The sequence below is a fragment of the Siphateles boraxobius genome, unplaced genomic scaffold (genome assembly GCF_051911475.1).
Source record: "Siphateles boraxobius isolate OS27281-9 unplaced genomic scaffold, OSU_SipBor_1 7, whole genome shotgun sequence".
In the NCBI taxonomy this organism is placed as follows: domain Eukaryota; kingdom Metazoa; phylum Chordata; class Actinopteri; order Cypriniformes; family Leuciscidae; genus Siphateles; species Siphateles boraxobius.
The window spans coordinates 24,679,026-24,701,366 of NW_027509197.1; the positions used below are offsets into that span (position 1 = coordinate 24,679,026).

Below are 22,341 nucleotides of genomic sequence, written 5' to 3' on the forward strand. Positions count from 1 at the left end.
TCGTGGGTTAAAAGTGGGCTCCTCTTGATTGCATGGGGCAGTGCATGCCTTAATCGCCAGGACCTTTTGCCTGGGAATGTGCAAGCTGGGATGCTGTCTGTCAGCGTCAGCAGGAGGAAACGGTAGATTTTAATTTGGTTTTCCCACTCTGTGATTTTAGCTGTAAGCATAAATGACAGTACAATTAATTTTCAAGTTACTAATGCTTGCTACGGCAAGGTTTACTATTAGGGTGGTAGTTAGGACTAAGAATTTGGACAAACCTCTAATCATAAATTTTAAATGTCCTCAAATCATTTATAGGTGACCAGATGAAAAAATAGGCAGCTAAACATCCCTTAAATCTTTTCAGGTTTTATATATATATATAATTCTTTCCTCAGAGTTGACTTTTTAGTTTGAATGTATTATCATCCAGCTTAAAGGAACAGACAGTTCACCCAAAAATTTTAATTCTGTCATCATTTACTATGTCGTTGCAAACTTGTATGACTTTCTTCAGTGAAAAACAAAAGAAGATATTTTGAAGAAGGTATTTTTGTCCATACAATGAAAGTCAATGGGGTCCAAAATAAACTTGGACCCATCTGATTTCTACAGAAGAAAGTAAGTCAAAGGTTTAGAATGACATGAGGGTGAACAAACTATGCCACAATTAAAATTTTTAGGTGAAGTATCCCCTTTAAGTTTCAAATAGTGTGGTTTAATTTGCATATCATAAGTTCTAAGGACAGGCACGCGCAGAACAGTTCAAACCACATTATGCATATCTCAAAATTTGTTCTTTCTGTATGCATATCAGCGTTAATCTTTCAGACTGGGGCTGTGCTTCGGAGCATGCAAATGACCTGGTGCGAAGGGGAGGCGGCCATCGTTTGGAGAGGTTTTATAAAAACATGTCAAACAAATCACTCCCCCCCCCCCTCTCCTCCTTGCCGGCTTGTGTTCAGATGCGCTCAGTCTTGGAGGTGACACGATTTAACTGTAAATGAAGCCCTGCCACCCATTAAAATGGACAACGCATGCTGGTTCTGGTAAAATAATCTTTTCTGTTCCAACAAAGTGTCGGGAATAGGGGAAATGTTAGTGGAGGGCATAATGATTATAGATGGGACTTATTTATTTATGTCTGTAGTCACAAGGGCCTTTATCAGGATGAGATGAAGGCGAACACCTCTTTAAGTGTCATCCACATGTTGAATGGGCAAGTTGGTGGGAATTAATGTTTCTCTGGGGGTTAAAAGCTAATTGTGTTGAGGCACTTCAAAAGTCCTGGAAAAGAACAGAGCGGAGCATCAGTAGTGATGCTGTGGCAGAGCTCTCACTGTGGGAATGCATCAGAGATTGAGCTTCACCTTTTAAAGTGCCTAAAGAGACAGGGGCAACTTCCTCCCTCTTATTAGGTTTCTTTCTTCCTTTATGTTCCCATCTTTCCCTAAAGAAAAAGGGAACTTCCCTTGTTTTTTATTTTTATTTTTGCATCGTCTCTTGTCAGATTCTCTGACTTCACTTCTTTGGCTAGACTTTGCTGTCAGTCTGCCGTTGATTCGCTCACTCGTCCTATTCCCCTCCGGGACACACTGGCCCCTCGGCCATCCAGCAGTTCCTTGTGGGTTTTTTGTGAAGTGGGGAGAGAAGCACTTCTTGTGTAGATTTTTCAGTTCTTCAGTGTGTCACTTGGCCGTGAGTGCCATTGTCTAAGGCTCCTTTTCTCCAAGCCCCTCTGCCGCAACGAGTTGTGTCTTTCCCTCATGATCAGCACTTTTGTTGCCTTTGTTTCTGGCTGTACCTCAGAAGTCCATCTCCCCTTTTATGTCCCTCCCATTCAAGCCGAAGGGAACAGTTGTGCTCTGTTGTGGAGATGTTCCACTGGATTTTCACCAGTGGGGTTTCCTTTCAAACCCTTCAAAGTGCTACAATGGAGCTCCAAAGGCCTGAATGGCTATTGCCGAGTGCACACTCTTAGTAGGATCCCTTATTTTGTTTTCCTGGAGTCAATAAAAATGCTAAGTTAAAAGCTAACCCTGTTGGCCTCCCCACACCCATTGCTTGCTCCCTCCTTTTGATGGACCCTTCTCAATTAATTCTAAAGAAAAATGAATGGGAACATTTTCAGTGTCGATCCTGCAGCGGAAGAGAATCGAGCGGAAGAGAATCGAACGGAGCAGTCGGTTTATCTCATTGGCGTGGGTTGAAACTTTAGGTTTTATGCCAATTATTATCGCACACATCTGTAGAAGTTCTTTTAGGACTGGGTAACTTTCGACAATCGGTCGCCGTTATTATTTTGCTTTGGTGTGATGAATTGGATATAGACGTTCCTCGTGCTGAAGGCAGGTAGTCATGAGTCTTTGGTCCAGAAAACAAAAAAAACTGATGCTTGACAGCTGAGCCGTTTGTAGTCTTTGTGTGAAGAAGAATTAGAGTTTGCGGTTTGTCAGCCATTGTGTGTCTGCAGCTTTGCGAAAGAGAGAGTGAGCAACCTTTTTTCACATGGATTACAGGTATACGCGTAGGCCATTGCACGTAACTGCTATGAATTCACCCTCAATGTGCAGCTTAGGGCGTAAAATCCTCTCTAATGAGGCAGCGGCAAGGGGAATGATGGAGGAGCAGAGAACATGCCACTTCCGGGATACTGTTGCCAGGGTCACCTGCCACCAGCTGATCCTGTTACGAGCGGATCAGATGTGTCTGTCAGCCAAGAGAGGAATGGGAGGGAAGGAGGGAGGTAAGGAGGCAACAGAAAGAAGTTTCACTTTTCCTCCCTTACTATCATCAATGCCCCACAGTTAATTTGGCCACATATTTTAGCACTGGCACTTTGTGTCTTTTAACTGGAAAACAACACAGATTCCCATGCTGAGAAACAGCTTTTATTGGGATTGTTTTAGCCTGGTGCCAGGAGGAGGTGGGAGGGCAAGACAAGGCCTGGAAATGGGCTAAATATTGATGACTCCTTGACCATTTGTTTCTCCACCGTCTTCCGAAATTTATTTCATGTTTATGCATCAAGGCATTGATTTGTTTTTGTTATTTCTTTTTATCCTTCTGTTTCACCCCCCCCCCCCCCCCCCCCCCCCCCCATTCTTAAATTTAATTTAAAAGCCCAAACACGACAGATCCTGGAAATAGTTTGCATATTAAAAACATCCTGATTATCGCAGAGTCGAAAACAAATCTTTAATTTTAGGCATTTTAGATACAGCTACTGCTGTTGCGGCCAGACGCTGGAAATAATTGTGAAATCTGCATATTGAAAGAGCTGCTGTTAACAGTGCTTATATGAGATAGTGAAGGGGGGTTAAATTGGACAACATATTTATCCATGGTGCCGTGTCCAGGGCTGTTTATGAACACATGAAACGCAGGAGCTCAAAGGCTGAAATGCCTTGCTGTACCAGACAGACAAAACGGAAGAGAAAATCTTTGTTTATTTTGTCTGGAAAAAATGACTATTATGTTTTTTCAGTGATGTCTAAAAGGCTATTTTATTTTTGTTGCCACCATTTGATTTCACAGCCGCTTTAAAGTGGGGTTTTGAAGAAGAATTGGCCTATTGATTGTTTTGTCAGTGCAAGTTAAGATGAAATGCTGGTCTTTTTGTTTTATCATAAAATGCAGATGCAGGTAGCATCATAGGACCGGTGTACTTTATTTAAAATGTCACCAGAGCCAACACAGTGGGTGGTTAAATGAGTGCATTCTTAGTTTGTTTGGCTAGCTTACAGTATCATTAGAAGAAATATAATAGCTACTTATGTCAAAGTTAAAGTTTTACAGTAAATCTTCACATCATGTCTCCTGGTAAGTTGGCATTTTGAAAGTGATGGTATGCGACCCCATACATTCTCAGACCTCCTACTTGGGGTTTAATCTCAAGGTAAGAGGAGGAAAAAGAACATCTGAGAATAAATAAGAACATCTGAGAAATGTTAATGTTCAGACATTTCTTTTTCTGACACAACAGTGCAGTTTGGTAGGACAGTAATTGAGCTACAGCTGAGCAGAATGAATGTCCAACGAAACCATCAGAGGTTTCTGTATTTTCTCTTGGTCATCTTATATAGGGAAAGCCAGACTTACATTTAATGAGGACCATGCCTGTCTAGAAGCATATAAAAGCAGCAAAGAGCAGAAAACCTCAGAACTCTCACCAGTAAATCCACTAACTGCTAAGCTAACCACTCTGTTATCATAGCCTTTCAAGTCCAGAAAAGTGAGGACTGCAGAAATGTTGTCTACATCAGGGATTGCTGAACTTATAAAACATATATCATAGTTTAATGACAGGGAAAAATGCTGGACAGATGTAACAATAAAACGGTCCAGATTGCATATCTCGGAAGCACTGTATGGATATGGTCTGAAAGGCCGGCTCTCTCCAAATGGTTCCAGAGGTGCCATAGTGCCGTAATAATATTTATTGCTTCTTGTTTTTATTGCCCCGGCTCTGTGTTGCTTTTTATGTGAATTATTGTACACTTAATATTGGCCACTTGAGTTACTATTACGTATATTAATTTCAGGGTTTTCTTAGCTAAGCGTGGATCTAAATGAGAAGTGGGCAAATCATGTAATCAAATAAATCACTGGGAGATAAGCTCATTTTCCTGAAGTGAATTTCTTGAATGAATTACTATGCTGGTATAAAAATCTCATTAGCCATTGTTAAACAGGATTCCGGTTGGTTTATAATGTGAGAGTGGTATGCCACAAAGTTTTATGACTTTCATGGCTAAGTAAGCCAACATTGCAAGCTACTGCATAAGCTAATACTAATTACCTTTGCAGTGTTTCAGCATTCCTATTGTATAGCATTAATACGGCATATTATAAACCGTGAAAAACATTTGTTACAGATTTTATTTATAAAAAAAAAAGGGACTAGGTGAAATTTCTTTGTGTGACATGGTCCCGAGTGTTCTCATTCAGTAAATGCAGGCCTTTTTTCCCTTTGGTTGGTCTCTGTCAATCAGTTCCTCCACCTGAGAATTAAATTCCCAAGTCAGAATGAATTATAATACTTTGTTCTGAATAAAGAACCCTTAAAATGAAATGGATTTGAAATGTGCTAAGTGGATTTCGAGCCACTGACCTAGCTTATTTAAAAAGGGTTTTCTATTTCTATTATCCAATTTGTATTAAACCCATTACCTTACATCTTTATCGTAATTATGTATTTGAAGAAATTAAAATGGGAATAGTCCCCAAGACCAAGAACTTAAAATTGTTAATTTGATCTTTATTTTTACCACCATATATATTTTTGAAACATATTACAGAGCAAAAATGCTTCTATAGAAATTCATTCTGTATATTTATTTAAAACAAAAATCATTAAAATGATAGTTCACCCAAAAATTAACATTTTGTCATCATTAACTTACTGTCATTCCAAACATGACTTTCTTTATTCTGCGAAACCGAACTTTAGGCGAAAACAAGATTGGATGCCATTTAATTTCATTGTATGGATAAAAAAAAGTCATTGTAAGGACAAACAATACCAAATCCTTTGTGTTTCACAGAAGAAAGTAAGTCATATATTTTTGAAGTGAACTATCCCTTTAACGTAGGTTTATTTAAAATATGTATATACTATAGAAGAATGAGAGTGTGAGATGCACAATACTCTCTTATTCCGTCATGATCATCCGTGTGTGTATTGTCATGCAACTCGTTTGAAGTCTTTTATTAGAAGCCTGATGATTATGCATGTATTAATATGACTATGACGTGGACGTGTGCGTTTGTACAGCACACAAACACAGCCAGCATCGTCCCCTGCTGCTCACACATCATCACGCTCTCTCTCGTGAGAGGCCAGCCGCTTGGCTTTCAAAACGCCACCCTCTGAGAACACCAAAAAACCTTTCCTGAATTTACCAACTTGTCTTTCCCTCCTCTATCTCCTTCAAACATAAAAGAGAGAGTAACAACTAAACAAAGCAAACTCCTCTCTTTCCCCCGTGGCAGCTAGGTTGCAGCAAAGTGAAACCCCTACTGTGTTTAAAAAGGCATAGAGGGAGAGTAGCACTGAATGGCGTTTCTCTATTAGACCCCTTGTACCTCCGTCAAGCGATCTGCTCTCGCTCTCTCTCTCTCTGATAAAGATCCATCAAGGATACCCCTTTCTTCCCCCATGGAGCTTTTTTAATGTTTTTTCTGCACCTTTATGAAATCTATTCTTTAATTACGAGTGCCATCATTTTGTAAGCCTCCTACTTACAAGATAATTTATTTCTTTTTCAAGTGCCCACTTAAAATGTCTTTTTAACATTTTTCCCCTGCAGCAGTACGCATTGAATGTAGAAGATTTAATTTGGATCCTCCCTCCCCCTTTTGCTCTTCGCCAACCCCCTACACACATGCATGCATAATGCCCTCTACCACCTCTGCTATTGTTTCATCCAATTTCTCTGTTTGTATTCTTTATTGCCAATCCGGGCACTGTACGGTTTGGGGGTCTTGAGTAAGTTCCTCCCCTCTCTCTCTGTCTGCATTGAGAGTGGTTTTTCATATCTCCTCATCCTCCTTTCCCTTGTTGAGGTACTGCCACTGACCAAATCCGAACACTATAGAGTTGAGAATCCCTACCGAGACTCTGTACTTAGGCCTGCAAAGTGCTTGCAGCCATAACTACCTGAATTGCTTTTAATTGCCTGGCATGGCTGCATCATCTCAGTCGAGAATATGCTGGCTTGGTTCTTGAGGGCAATTGTAAGCATGAAGGATTGGATTAAGTGGCTATTGAAGTGACTTTAGCTTCTTTTGACAACAAAGACCAAAAAAGAATACTTCACCCCTTCACTCCCCCCTTAAAGCACTTTGTTACCCCCTTCTTTTTGTCAAGGCGGAAAGAAATACAGTCAACTAATACGCTCCCTTCATGTGCAATCGCAAGGAACCGCCATGCGAAGACTGTTCCCGGCTGTAATTAGTTGTATGTGATACCAATTATTTGGCGCATTTATTAACGCTAATTGTTTGAACACCCTAACATACCGAAAAAACAATTAAAACGTGTCTGAGGCATAACAGTGGTTATTAGTGTGTGATAAAATGTGATAGGAGGAAATTAAGCCATAAACGCACTCCTCTATTAGCCCTGACGCGGGGAAATCTGCATCTGACAGCTTTAAGAAGTAATTTACCAGTCAGATTTGTGGTCTTGTCTCAACTTTCTTGTATTGGGGTATGTAATCTCTCCCGAGTCTCTTTCACATCACACTGACTTGGCTCTAAATAGATTTATTCAGCTGTGCTTGCTAAGCCATTGAGAATTAGCATTAGAGAAGGAGTGTTTGCTCTGATGTTGTCGGAGATAACGGCCTCAGGTCAGCAGTGCTTATCCATTAGAGGGCTGAAAGGAAAACAAACCTTGTTTCTTCAGTTTGTAAAGATTTGGGAAGGAAATTGAAGTTCAGGCTAAGTACTTGAGATTAGCCAGAGGTTTGTTACATGGGTGCAGGCATAAAAGAGAGATCTGCAAACAAATGGAAGGCTACAACAGATCTCTAAAATATAACACTTTACACAAGTTATAGTATTTTCATCTAGCTTAAAAACACATGTTCTCAGAAATGTTACTCTTGGTGGCTCTAGAAATGTCATTCAATGTAACATCAAGTAAAAAGTAATAACCTATTTCTCTTTCAACTTGAATACATGCAACTCAATTTGTTATATATATATATATATATATATATATATATATATATATATATATATATATATATATATATATATACATATATACACATATATACATAGGTCCTTCTCAAAAAATTAGCATATTGTGATAAAGTTCATTATTTTCCATAATGTAATGATAAAAATTAAACTTTCATATATTTTAGAATCATTGCACACCAACTGAAATATTTCAGGTCTTTTATTGCTTTAATACTGATGATTTTGGCATACAGCTCATGAAAACCCAAAATTCCTATCTAAAAAAATTAGCATATTTCATCCGACCAATAAAAGAAGTGTTTTTAATACAAAAAAGTCAACCTTCAAATAATTATGTTCAGTTATGCACTCAATACTTGGTCGGGAATCCTTTTGCAGAAATGACTGCTTCAATGCGGCGTGGCATGGAGGCAATCAGCCTGTGGCACTGCTGAGGTGTTATGGAGACCCAGGATGCTTCGATAGCGGCCTTAAGCTCATCCAGAGTGTTGGGTCTTGCGTCTCTCAACTTTCTCTTCACAATATCCCACAGATTCTCTATGGGGTTCAGGTCAGGAGAGTTGGCAGGCCAATTGAGCACAGTAATACCATGGTCAGTAAACCATTTACCAGTGGTTTTGGCAGTGTGAGCAGGTGCCAGGTCGTGCTGAAAAATGAAATCTTCATCTCCATAAAGCTTTTCAGCAGATGGAAGCATGAAGTGCTCCAAAATCTCCTGATAGCTAGCTGCATTGACCCTGCCCTTGATAAAACACAGTGGACCAACACCAGCAGCTGACATGGCACCCCAGACCATCACTGACTGTGGGTACTTGACACTGAACTTCAGGCATTTTGGCATTTCCTTCTCCCCAGTCTTCCTCCAGACTCTGGCACCTTGATTTCCCGAATGACATGCAAAATTTGCTTTCATCCGAAAAAAGTACTTTGGACCACTGAGCAACAGTCCAGTGCTGCTTCTCTGTAGCCCAGGTCAGGCGCTTCTGCCGCTGTTTCTGGTTCAAAAGTGGCTTGACCTGGGGAATGCGGCACCTGTAGTCTATTTCCTGCGCACGCCTGTGCACGGTGGCTCTAGATGTTTCTACTCCAGACTCAGTCCACTGCTTCCGCAGGTCCCCCAAGGTCTGGAATCGGTCCTTCTCCACAATCTTCCTCAGGGTCCGGTCACCTCTTCTCGTTGTGCAGTGTTTTTTGCCACACTTTTTCCTTCCCACAGACTTCCCACTGAGGTGCCTTGATGCAGCACTCTGGGAACAGCCTATTTGTTCAGAAATTTCTTTCTGTGTCTTAGCCTCCTGCTTGAGGGTGTCAATGATGGCCTTCTGGACAGCAGTCAGGTCGGCAGTCTTACCCATGATTGCGGTTTTGAGTAATGAAACAGGCTGGGAGTTTTTAAAGGCCTCAGGAATCTTTTGCAGGTGTTTAGAGTTAATTATTTGATTCAGATGATTAGGTTAATAGCTCGTTTAGAGACCCTTTTCATGATATGCTAATTTTTTGAGATAGGAATTTTGGGTTTTCATGAGCTGTATGCCAAAATCATCAGTATTAAAACAATAAAAGACCTGAAATATTTCAGTTGGTGTGCAATGAATCTAAAATATATGAAAGTTTTAATCATTACATTATGAAAAATAATGAACTTTATCACAATATGCAAATTTTTTGATATATGTGTGTGTATATATATATATATATATCATAAAATATATTAAGGTATCATGTAAATATAATGTAAAATTTATTTAACATTTATGTAATATTTTAAATAATAATTTATTTATAAATATAATTGTTTTTGTGCAAAAGCACCACATTATTTTGCAAACGGAACTAACTTTGCCTTGTCATAAAAACGTCAAATTATCTGGTATTTTAAGATGCTTATGGACCTTGACACATTCATGAGAGTCTGCAGGGATCTGCATATAATTTCCTGTTTTGTTTTTTTCCTAAATGTTGGTTGAGCCACATGACTCTGAGGTGATGGACAGTTATTAGATATTAAGCAGTCAAGTTATATTATGTACGAAATAAGAATAAAAGATTATACCTATAACTGCTAAAGGTTTTCTTTTTAAGAATTTTATTCTTTAAATTAGCTTTTTAATCAGGACCGTTATATCAGTATTTCTTTGTTTTATGCCCCCACCCCCCAAAAATGAAAAACATGCTCATCACAATAGACCAGGTGTATTTAAGTCATTGTATGTATGAATTGCATTTTAATGTAAATTTAATAGATGAGACAGAAAATGAGTGCCATGTCATTGACCCGTACTGAAATATCCATTATAAAATGCTTGTGTTTTCTCAGGGGGATAAGTCGTCTACTTTTGTCTGCGGTTCCCTGGTGTCAGTCCGGCCAGCGTTCCCACCACACTCCTGGCACCTCTCTGAAGTACATACCACGCCGCGCAGTGCTGTACGTTCCCGGCAACGACCAGAGAAAACTGCAGAAACTGACTTCACTGGACGTGGACTGCGCTGTTCTCGACTGTGAAGATGGAGTCGCCCTTAACAAGAAGGTACCAACCACCCTAACCTCTCATTCTTCGTCCAGCACCTGACTCTGTAGGACATAATCACAAAATCCTCATCATTTAAAGCTCTCTTTTAGCCAGGTGCTGATCCTTAATCACTCCAAAGAAAGCTACCTAAGCGCAATGCTTAAAACAAGCACATTTCCGTCCCATTATGTGCCAATAAAGGCAAAAATGCCCCCCTATCACATTCACATGAAACAAGGTGCCCACTTCACACTGAGAAAACAGCAGGACTTCAGCAGATGCTGCAGGTTAAAAGCATTCTCGACCCGCCCACACAGCCAGCCAATTGGCCCTGTTTACCTCTCCATGAAATCGTGATTGGAGCAGGAGTTAAAAGGAGAACCAGTGGAAAAGAGTCAGCTAACAAAGGTTTTTAAGTCATGTTAATAAAGATGATTGATATGGCCAGAGGCTATTCCTGCTTGAGTGGGAAAAAGTTTGACAGACAGCCTAAACGGTGACCCCTGAAAAAGGTGATGGATCCCAATGTTTTCCAACACCCACTAATTTCTTTTATCACAGCCAAGTGGGGGAATTTGTTTTAAGAATGTATCCGCTAAAGTTAGACAAATAAGAGTAGCTTAATGCTTTCAAGACTATTGTGTTGTTTCAGAGCCTTAGTTACAACCTGATACATCTTTGATGGCCTATAAGTGTCAAAAATGTACTCAAAGGATAAAAACATTATGCCTTTGTTAACATGTAAGACCTTAGCATATTGACATATATCAATGTTAACGTTGGTTTAGAATGACTAGTATAAAAAGATAAGATTGCTTAGCCAAAATTCAGCTCTTCTGTGGGGTTCTGCCCAGATAAGATTATTTTGTGGTGGAATATTAATGCAGGGTGATCTGAGAGGGAAGAAAATGGCATTAGAGAAGGGTCTCGGGTCCCCTCTCGGAGCCAAGCGGGTTTCTTTTTGCTACCTCATGTTCCTGTCAGGGCTGATAGAATTAACACTCTCTGTAGTCTCTCAGATAAAAATGCTAATAACTCACTCTGGAAAATAACAATGTACTTCGGGACGAGCCTGAAAAATAATCCCATTGCTTCTCTGCTTTTTGATGGTATAAATCTGTCAAGGCTACAAGCACTTACAATCCTTCGTACAAGACGCAGTCAATTTTAAAGACCATATGTTAGCTTTAAAGAGCTTGGCGTGGAACTGGGAAAGCTGTGATCCATTATTTATTTGCTAGCGCACAACTGCGTAATGTAAAAAATGAGTTATTAACTCAATAATAAAACACACTTCGCTCCTCTGCACCCGCTCTTTCACTTCCCACACTCTCAGCTGTTTTCCTTATCCTGGCAATTGAAAATCCATGGGGGTTTGTGTATACCTATAGATGGATGTTTTATTTTCCACGCCACTAAATGACACTCCTCCCGCAGCTCAGTTACTCTTGTATAAGCCTGTGCGGATGAAAAAAAAGGAAAGAGTCACACACATGCACGTGCAGTGCTCAAAATTTCAGTTTTGTATAGCTGTGCATTGATAGCATCTTTGCTGTAAAATTCTAAATGTTAAATATTTGGGGCTTTTGTTACATTTTATTGAAGAGAGGGTTGGAAATAATGGGTAGAGTGATGGAAAAGGGTAACGTCAGATTGAATGTCTTGTTATACGGGATAAGCAACAAAAAAAAAATTGGACCACATTGAATGTTAATGTATGGCCAAAAAAACAGTGAAAATCCTTCAAAATATTTTCTGTAAACTTTAGATGAGAAAAGTACAAGTATAGAAGAAAATACAGGGTTGGAATGATGAGAAGTTTAGTAAATGATTGCATCTTTTTTTATTTTTGGTTAAACTGTTCCTTTAAGAGGTGGAAGAAGTGTTTATTCTGATTCTTTTTAAGTACAATCTTCATATTTAATACCTAAATTAACAAATTAATTATTGAATACACATGCTCTGTTCCAAAACCAACTTAAAATAGTTTTTCATTCTACACTAAACGTACCCAAAATTTGTGTTTTATGTATTTTATGCTTTTTAGAATATTGTGCTGTTAGCTTAGCAACATGCTAACTGAAATCCATTGTCATTTGAGTCTTCCATACAGAGGCACTTGTGTGCCACAAATTTGCTGCCTATGCAGAGCATTCTAAACGAGTCCCTCATGGGGTTCCCTAGTAGGCTGCGAGGCCGCTCTCTAGATTTTGGAACATTTAGGAATCATTTAGTCCTCCATCACATTTTTGTTGCTGTCATTTTATAAATACACTGTTGAGCTGAAGTAGAATCACAGTAGATGAGGATGATTTCCCAGGCTGAAAGTGCGAGAAAATATTTGTTTGTTTGTTGATGATTTGATTTTGTATGTGTGCCAAAAGCATTACCACCCCACCCCATCTCTGGGTATTTTCCTAACAATAAAGTATATGAAAGGGTATGAGTGGTTTTAAAAAATAAATGCTATTGCATTTTGCATATTAATGCATATTACATTTGACTTAATGCACATGTGTTTGTAGTACATAAACCAATCATACAATTTTCATTAGAAAAATATAGGAAACATTATTATTGTAATATTAGAGAACTCAAATGTCTGGTTATTGTTCTGCAGTGAGTTTGATTTATTAGCCAGTTAAAAGCAAGAAATAAGATGAAATTTTATTCTATTCAGAAAGAAATTTATTACACTTGACATTTCTGTCCCCCTCACTTCTGAAATGATGGCTGCACACTAGCACACACTTAGTATGTAAATATATCTCTCCTTACTGATTAGGAGGGGTAGGAAGTTGTCCTTTTCTCCCCCTGGCAGGGGCTGATGGCTACACCTGTCTTTTTTCGCTCCGGGGGCGAGTTTGTTTATTTGTGTGTTTTGTGGCAGAGATGCCCTATAGACTGCCGCTCAGTTTGGGGCATTCCACTCAACGGCTCCTTTCCTCCCCTCTCCTTCCCTGCCCGCCTCCCCTTTCTCTCCGCGGCAGCTTCGCTCCGCACTGCCCCCCTCCCAGCTCCAATCCCTGGAAGTTTGGAACTAATGAACTGACTGCTGAGCTGCCGCCACGGAGCTTGGTCCCAAACTATACTGTACTTCACACTCGATTTATTCTCCAGATGGCAAGACTACGCAGCCCTGCCGGGAGGGGCCACCTCTTCCACTGAAGTGTGAAAGTGGACGGATGTTGTTTTCGGATCCTCTGTGATCAGCTCCGAGCTCCCTCAAACCACCCGGCACCGTATGTAGAGAATAAATCCCCCTGCTTACGGGCACACTCGAGCTGTGATGCCTGTCTGTATGCGTGTGTGTGTGTGTCTGTCCTAGTTGCTGTGGTGGTGCAGTGTCACTGGCATTGGCCCTTGTATTATCACCTGTGGGTGGCGACGGCTGATGCTTGGAATCATGACAGTTATCCCTGCTCTTTTTTCTTTTTTTACCTTTCTGTCACTTCTCTACACTCTTTCTTTAGTCAGCAGAGCAAGTGCCAAACATCTTGCTAAACAACAGGTTTGCTGGTTCGGCTCAGTCTGATGGAGACGTGTTTGCTTATTTTCGGTTCTGATTTTGACGTTTCTGAAAATCCAGATAAGTGTTGGAGAATATGTTCTAAATAATAAATAGCTTGGTTTCAGATATTTAATGATTGTCAAGCTACTTTTGAAAAATAGCCAGCCATAACTAGCTGCTACCAAAAAATAACTTGCCAATCTGAAGCTATTTTAAATGTATAACCATTTATATATTTACAATTTAATTTGGGTAGGATGTCTTTGACTCAAAAATAAATAACTAGCCGTTCAAACAAAGGTTTGGGGTCGGTGTAATATATATATATATATATATATATATATATATATATATATATATATATACATTATACTTTTTATTCAACACTTTTTGATCAAAAGTGACAGTAAAGGCATTTTTAATGTCAAATACCCTGAACAAAAAGTATCACTAACTGGGTTTCCATCCAAACTAGTTACTATATACTATACATACATTTGTATAGTTTACCAATACCTCCATCATCCGCTCAAACAACTTGATGGAAACGCACCTAATTCGTTGGGTGATAAAAACAGGGTGATGGAAGCATAGCTAATGTTTCCTCAAAAAAGATTAAGCAACATTGGCCTAACTATTTTCGACGTTAATAATAATAAAATGTTTCTTGAGCAGTAAATATCCATATTATAAATATTCCTGAAGGATCATGTTACGCTGAAGACTAGAGTAATGACTGCTGAAAATTCAGCTTTGACATCACAGGAATAAATAACATTTTGAAATATATTAAAATAGAAAACAATTATTTTAAATTGTAATAATATATCACAATATTACTATTTCTACTGTATTTTTGTTCAAATGAATCCAGCATTGCTGAGCATAAGAGACTTTTAAAAAAGAAAATGTACTGACCCCAAACCGAATGTCAAGAACACAAAGTTACTGACTGCATGTCTGTGATACTAAGACCTCAAATGTTTTGACTGTGTCACAGCAGACTGTACTGTGTCTTTTTATGTTGTGGTGTCTTTTCTTTGTCAACCCTGGTGGTGGCAGTAGATGAAATGATTTGGTGAAAAGAAATGGCTTATATTTTTAACATATGCTATCTGTAGTTCACCTGTCAGCTATGACTAAAATACTTTGCAGTATAGCTCCATAGCAATGGCGCCCTTTGTGACAACGTTTCTGTCATCTTTTGCTCTCGTATACATTCACAAGTACAGTATGCATCTTCTGACTGGCTCAATAATACACTATTATAGTCTTGGATTTCAGCTTGAGCTTATTTGAAAGTGTAATACTTTGGCTTCCTGTCAACATTTCCAATTTACCATAATCTATGCAACCAACTGTTATTTGATATAGAAGCTTAAAATGCAATGCCGGTATTTTGAAGTCGTCTCCGATTTCTTCTGCCACACTCTTTGTGGGTCAGTTCAAAGGGTCATCGTGCCACAATACTTTGCAATAGTGTAGTGATGTATAGATTTAGTGAGTGTTAGTGAAGTCCACATTACTTAAATAATAAGATTTAGCCCTCTTCATTTGAGCTGGGAGGTTGTTGTAGAAAGCTGTCCTAGTGCTCATTGGTGGCTGTTGATGTCTGAGTAGGAAACAAAGACTGTGTCTTAAAGAGAGAGTGCAATTATGTAATTTACTCTTCCTCATGTCGTACAAAACCTGTGACTTTATTTCATTTAGCACAAAAGGAGACGTTTAGCAAAATGTTTATGCTTTTTCCACACAGTGAAAGTAAATAGCCTGCCAAGCTCAAAAAGTACAAAAAGCACCATAAAGGAATACAGACAACATGTGTGAGGAAAAGACAGAAATGTAGTTAATCAGTGTCATTTACTTGCTACAAATGAATATGTATATATTAATTATGCACATATGAGATTTGAAAGCCAGAGAAAATTTTTTAACAAATTGCCACTCAAATGTTTGTCTGTTATGATGCTCTTTTTTTCATTTCAGCTCAGCAGGTCCAGTCACAGTCCCCATGCACTTCTATTGTATGAAAAAGAGTAGCTTGGACATTCAGCTAAACTTCTCTTTTTGTGTTCCATAGAGGAAAGAATATCATGCAGGTTTGAAGTGATACGAGGGTCAGTAAATTATTACAGAACGCTCATTTTTGGATCAACTATTCCTTTAAGAAGAGTGGGTTCTCATCAAAGGGTGCAGCAGAGGAACACAGGGCATTCTGCTGCCAAGAGAAACAAACAGCGGTCTGAGGCGTTTACCCAGAAAATGGATCCCCAGCATTAGTGAACTCTGATAGCCTGTGTTCTGCCAGAAACTGCCTGCCAGTCAACCATGTGTGTGTGTGTGTGTGTGTGTGTGTGTGTGTGTGTGTGTGTGTGTGTGTGTGTGTGTGTGTGTGTGTGTGTCATACCTTCGTCACAGGAGCTATGAGCACTGTATAGTCATACTAGGCTAAAGTTTATTGAGGGGTCAGTGAAGTAGGGTGGTCCCGATTGTTTGGAACTGAATGAGAACGATGATGATTGAGGAAGAGATTGAAAGATTTCTTCCAACATCACAGTACTGGCATCATTTTGCTTTTTTATGTAAATTCAATATTATGACACGATAGATTGGACATCTGTACATGTTTTTATAAGATTTGGTGTGTGAAATCTGAGGTCTAGTAGAGCCTGTTTTTTTTTCTAGGTTACTTTAAGGAGGTCATTTACCATTTTCTCATCATTTGCTCACTCTCGTGTTGGTTTAAACTTCAGTTTGACTAACTTTGTTGAGGAGATTTCTTAAATAAAATTATTATTATTATTTTTTTCAAGCTGTGTTAGGCATACAATGAAAATAGACATTGACCAAGGGCAGTCGAACTCAGAAAAGATAAAATGGGCACCATAAAAATATTATACAAACCATACCCTAGATTAGTGTGAAGAACAGACCATAATGTACTGCCAAAAGATAACCGAACCAATGCAGTTTGATGGCATTGCCATTTCTTGTTATGCCATAAATGTATATGAATAAGCGCAAATGAGAAATGAGTTATGAAGGGTAAACTATTTTATTTCATGTTAATGATGTGTTAAGACAAATGACACACATCTGTTTGCTGTGAATCCTGTGGAAGCCATAATATCTCATTGTGTCACTCATATTTTGCAGCTACAACATATGAAGATCTGTCCTCACACTGTCACTAGGGAAGAGAATGCTGCCAAACAAAGCTGCTGCATTATAAGCAACCAGACACGTATATGCTATGCCTGATGCGTGTAACTGAGATAGGTCATAAGATGTGTGTGGAGTGTTTTCTGTGTTAGTGAAAATTACTTGATCTGGGGGGGCTTCTCTGTCGCCCAGTATGATGAATGCTTATGAGAGGTGTTTAAAACCAGTTGATGTGTAATGGCCTTATTTATGATGAATGGATAAGTGTGCTCTTATCATAATAACAACACACGATTAGAGATTAGCTTCATGAGGAATTTGATTCAACAACATTACGAATGAAAAATACCGTCAACTTGATTTATCTACAGTCTTTTAAAATTGTAAAGTCTTTTATCTAGCATGTTATCTAATACATGTTAACCCATTTTTCATCTTGCAATGCAAATAACATATGGTCATGCTAAATCTGCAAATTAATTTTATTATTTATTATTAGGGGTCAAACAGCAAAGATGCGAAGGCACCTATTGTTTGTTCTTTACCTCTTCCTCCTCCTCCTCCTCCTCCTCCTCCACTACTACTACTAGTAGTCTATGGCAGCCCATAGAAATGTTTGTGGGAAAATTATTATTTTTGGCACACAGATGGAGGACAGTCTGAACATTAACCAGAGCAATTTTGTCTCTAATTCAATTCCTCTAGCTCCACCAACTGTCCAAAGTTGCACTTACGTTTATGCTAATAACTTTTGATAAGGGCTAGAAACAATGATGGCATAAAGTTATTTAAAGCTTTTTGATTAAGTGAACAGTTCTCGAATAAAGCACAAACAAACTGGACAATGATCGCATTAAAATGGATGCGAGTTTATAACTCCACAATGCTTTAGCATATTGAGAACAATCTTGGTACATGTCATGACCTGAGGCTACTTGCAGTGTTTCTGCACAGCGCCACTTACTGGTCAGGAGATGTATAAAATTGCTATTTTTATATATTTTTTTTCTCTCCAATGGCTAGTTTATATTTTATAACTTTTCTAATAACTCTTTTGATTCAGTGCAGCATATCGAGTCAAATGATACCCAAGTTTCCTATGTCAGCCATTTTTAAATTTGTCATAAAATGCTGTATTTATGAATGCATTAACGAATCGTTATAAAAATGTATCTGAAAACCTATTTTATTCAAAGTCCTAGACCGTTGGTCCTTTTTTCGGCAATCTTCAGTCTATTCCTGGCAAAACTTTATTAAAAGGCATGCTGCCAAGCTGATTCTGAGGCTTTGGCATATTGACATATTGAAAAAGTCTTTAATTACTCATTGTTGCAATTGCTCTGAAGCTCCCAGCCATGCTTGCATTACTCATCGTGTATTTTTTGTGCTTTGCTCTTTCATTGCTGCTTGCAGCGATACTATTATTATTTATCATAATTATTATTGTTTGTTTCTTGACAAAATGTGACTTGATCACACTCTCGTGGTTTGTGTTGGATCAGTACTATATTGTATAAACAACTGATAAACGTCAAAATGTTCCAGCTTTTTAAGCATGATTTAGCAAGATAATTGCATTGCATAATTCACTGGACTTTCACATATGCTCTACTTTGAAGGACTGTTACTCTGATTTGTTGTGTCCTTATAGCATGTTGTTGTTAAATAATAATATTAATAATACTAAGTCTCCTTTGCATTACATGGCACACTTGACATAGAAAGGTGACTTTGTTATAAAGCTCTGGCAGGCGGCAGGTGTGAACTACTCTAATGACTAGAAAATTGAAAGACAGTTACTGCCAACACTCCATGTGCCTCGGGTACTCCATGTAATGCCACTTTTTAAAAATACGACCTTTGCTTTTATAAGTGCCTAGCAAATAATCGGCCTTCCAGCAGGTCATTGCAAGAAGAAACTGGGTAAGAAACACCTTCGTGTCTGGATTATATAGAGAGCATGGCCAGGTAGAGATGGGTTGGTGTAATAAAAAAATCCATGAAAAGGTAAAATTGAATTTTATTCTGTTATAAGAAATGTACATTTTTAAACTAAAATAAATAAAATCATTCCAATTTCTTACTTTGTACATTAAATTGTAGTGTTGACTGCCTCTGTCAAGCTCAACCCTGTTCCACGGTGTCAAACATATATATATATATATATATATATATATATATATATATATATATATATATATATATATATATATATAATTAATTTTTTTGTCATTATTTGATCAATTTAATACAATTTATTGTTTTTATTTAATGTATATTCCTTTAATCTATTTTTAAATTATATGCAAAACTTTGGTTACAGGGTTGTGAAACTATAAGGGTTGTGACAAAAAGAAAACAAATTGTTAAACAATTCGGGCCCTATATTTTTGTAAAGTGTCTACATGACTACTTTTATGATTGCAACACAACTAGAAAAAAGTCCAATCATAATCAGCTTTGAAAAGTTACAGAGATCTTTAGTTTGCAATTCTGGTGTTTTCTGTTGGTCTTTGAATAGTATTAGATAATTCTCTCAGAGTTGCTACCTATAAAACTTTGATGCAGTACAAAACCCTGAGAAAAACTGAGCTCTGTCATTTCCCCAGAGACAAACATCTTCTGTTCCCACTCTCATCACAAGCTTAGATGTTTTTCCTTCAGCACTTCAAAAGCAGAAGAAATTCTCACATGCATCCTGCATCACAGGGCTACACCGTTGGCACATTAAGCATTATTTGTTTAGGTTGAAGTTTTCACTGGCACAGCTATCAAATGTGTAGGTTGTATTAGTTAAAATCAGCTTATGATGACAGACATTTCAAGTACTTCTAGAACAGAAGTAAATAGCACCCATGAACAGTAAGCCTCCAGTTAACTGTGAACGGCAGATGTTGAAAGTCCCGTCTGAACGCTTCAATCCCGCAACCTCTCTATCATCTTAATGCTGGGAGTCCAGTGCAGCCCAGCGTATCACAAAACGCTGAGTTTTAAAGAAAAGTGCACATATTGTCCCTCTCTCATTATCAAATTACAGCCCTCTGTTTTGATTGGCAGAACCAGTCAGTAAAATGTGAGCTGCCTGAGCAGTGCTCTGAAGTAGTAACAGATCATTCTTCAGCCTCACAGTGTGAAGAGAAGTGGCGGTTTTCGAGAGGCTGAGAGAATCTAGCAGCGAGCCTAGAGGGACAGGCTTCCCTCTCATGCGGAACCGGACAAATGCGGAATCAGATGCCGGATCTGTTAGTCATTCATCTGGAATAGAGCTCCAGATGCCCGGTGCGTCACCTGTCAGACACTGTCCGTGAGACATTGTTTGCTTAGATTACACATCGTTTTTGAAATCTTAAGTGTCATGGTTGGTTGGAGGAAGCTGGGATGAAAAAATAATAGTGAGAAACATTAAATGGAAATATATCAAATTGAGTTTCTTTTTGTCCCTCCCTCTCAAAAATTCTTGCTCTCATTTCTAATCATGCAAATCTATACAAAATCATTATACATTTAAAATGTCATACAAACCACACGTTTTTCCTGCGCTTGATTAGACATTAAATAATCCAAACGCAGATCCATTTCTTGACATATCTCACAGTTGGAGTCCAAATTCTCTACAAATGTAAAAGATCTGGCCTTTTAAAAAAAAAAAAGATTAGTCAGCGTCTACAAACTTTAAAGTCTGTCCTTTGTTTTGAGTGTTTTGTGGATGTGCTGTCATGATACTGTGTTGAGCTTTAATGATGGGGCTTGATGGAAGGAATCAAAGATCCCTCAAACCTGCGATTCTCCTGGTCACTCTGTGGGATGCTGTGTGATTGGGGAAGGGTCTTTTGAAGCAACTAGTTGGACAGGCCTCCATTAATGTAAAACATTTCAGCTTTCAAAGTACTTTTATTCCGGCTCGGAATGGCTGGGTCCCCTCAGGAGCCCGAGATCTTCTTGAGAATGTTCTTTCTGTCAATTTACCATGAGGGGAGATGAAATAGCGAGCCCTTCCTACTGATAGAAATTCAAATGTTTTTCTGTCAGGAATATCAGTTCAAAGCGAAGTGTGGTGATAAAAAGCAGAGAATCGTGTGGCATGAAGGTTTGATATAGCATTACACAATTCCGTGGTTATTTCAGTCTGATTGGTCCATTTCTATCTGCTCTCATATCTTTTGACTTGATATAGGTGCTTTTTGATGTTGATTTGTTACTCAAAGCCTCATGTTTTTGTTCAAGAGTGAACGTGATACCAGACATACAAAGAACAGTGGTTCGGCAGTGTCAAAGACACTGGATCAGTCTTGGATTATACTGGAGGACTCAAACTGGATCCACCATGGAACAGCTTTACGAATGCTGAGTTATGGCTTCATAAATCCGTCGGCCCTCCTAATATTACCACTGTGATCTTCAAATATATTATAGGCTATAAGCATGCATACGACTTCCTATCGAGGAATCTTTTGTGTTCATTTTGCAGTTCAACAACTCTCAACATAAACTGTAAGTTGAGGACCACAATGTTAGTTTAGACATGTGAGTGTCTAGACTGTGTTTTGGTTTTAATCTGTTTTGCTAGTATATCTGCAATGCTTCAGATGTCATATAGAAGGCTTCACAGCTTGTACACACATCATTTTTTCTAATAAAAATGGTTGACAGTGTTGTTATTTTAGCTCTAGTTTAAGAGAGTCTGAATCCAGACCGGTTGTGATTACCAGTTCAAAAGGTTGAGTTTTACGGTCCTGCAGGCTCATCTAAAAAGGGGGTTATAGATCTAGACTAGAGATAGATTATCTTTGCCCTTTTTTATAACCAATATGCATAATGGTTATTTTTGTTTAAGTGTCTTGTAACTGATATGCAGAACCAAATGTTTGTTATTTTTCTTTTTGTGCTTTTTGACACCATAACACCTGGGTGATTATTAGACTAAAAGATTAAAAAACCTTACATACCTTGTAAGATTAATTCATTTTATTATGATTTATTTAAATAATAATATTAATAACTGTTATTGTTGTTGTTATTTAATTTAATTATTAGACTAATATTTATTTAATTATTTATTATTATCATTTAATTCATTCATTTTTTTAAATGATCTGTAATCTTGATATAAATACCATGTATTTGGCCGTTATGGTGGAGGCTAAAGTTCAACAGTTTTTGGGTAGAGGTGACCCTAGTTGTTGGGACGGTGTGAGGATGACCTAGCCTAAGGAGTTTTTTATTCAAGTTAAATTAACCCCTGAGCTAACCCCCCTCCCCTCTTTCTCTTGACGTTTCTCATCCCTCCTCTGATCTAACCTGACAACTCCTGAGCTACTGTTTCCTCCTCCTGTTTAACTGAGACCACATTTCCCTTTGGACGGAGTGCTGTTTTCCGACCAATGGAAACTTCATCTCCCACCTACATTCAGTCTCTTGAGCTGCATCTGGTTTGAATCTCCTGGCGTGTGCTGCTGTGTC

General features: G+C 38.4%; 1 protein-coding gene across 1 annotated transcript in view; it reads left to right on the forward strand.

The window, feature by feature from the left end:
• The window catches only part of clybl (citrate lyase beta like), a 66,185-nt gene that overhangs the window by 27,578 nt on the left and 16,266 nt on the right, over positions 1 to 22,341 (forward strand). The window contains exon 2 of the mRNA XM_077215195.1: positions 10,016 to 10,226. Coding sequence (XP_077071310.1) covers positions 10,016 to 10,226 — 211 coding nt within the window. The remainder of the gene's footprint in view (positions 1 to 10,015; positions 10,227 to 22,341) is intronic.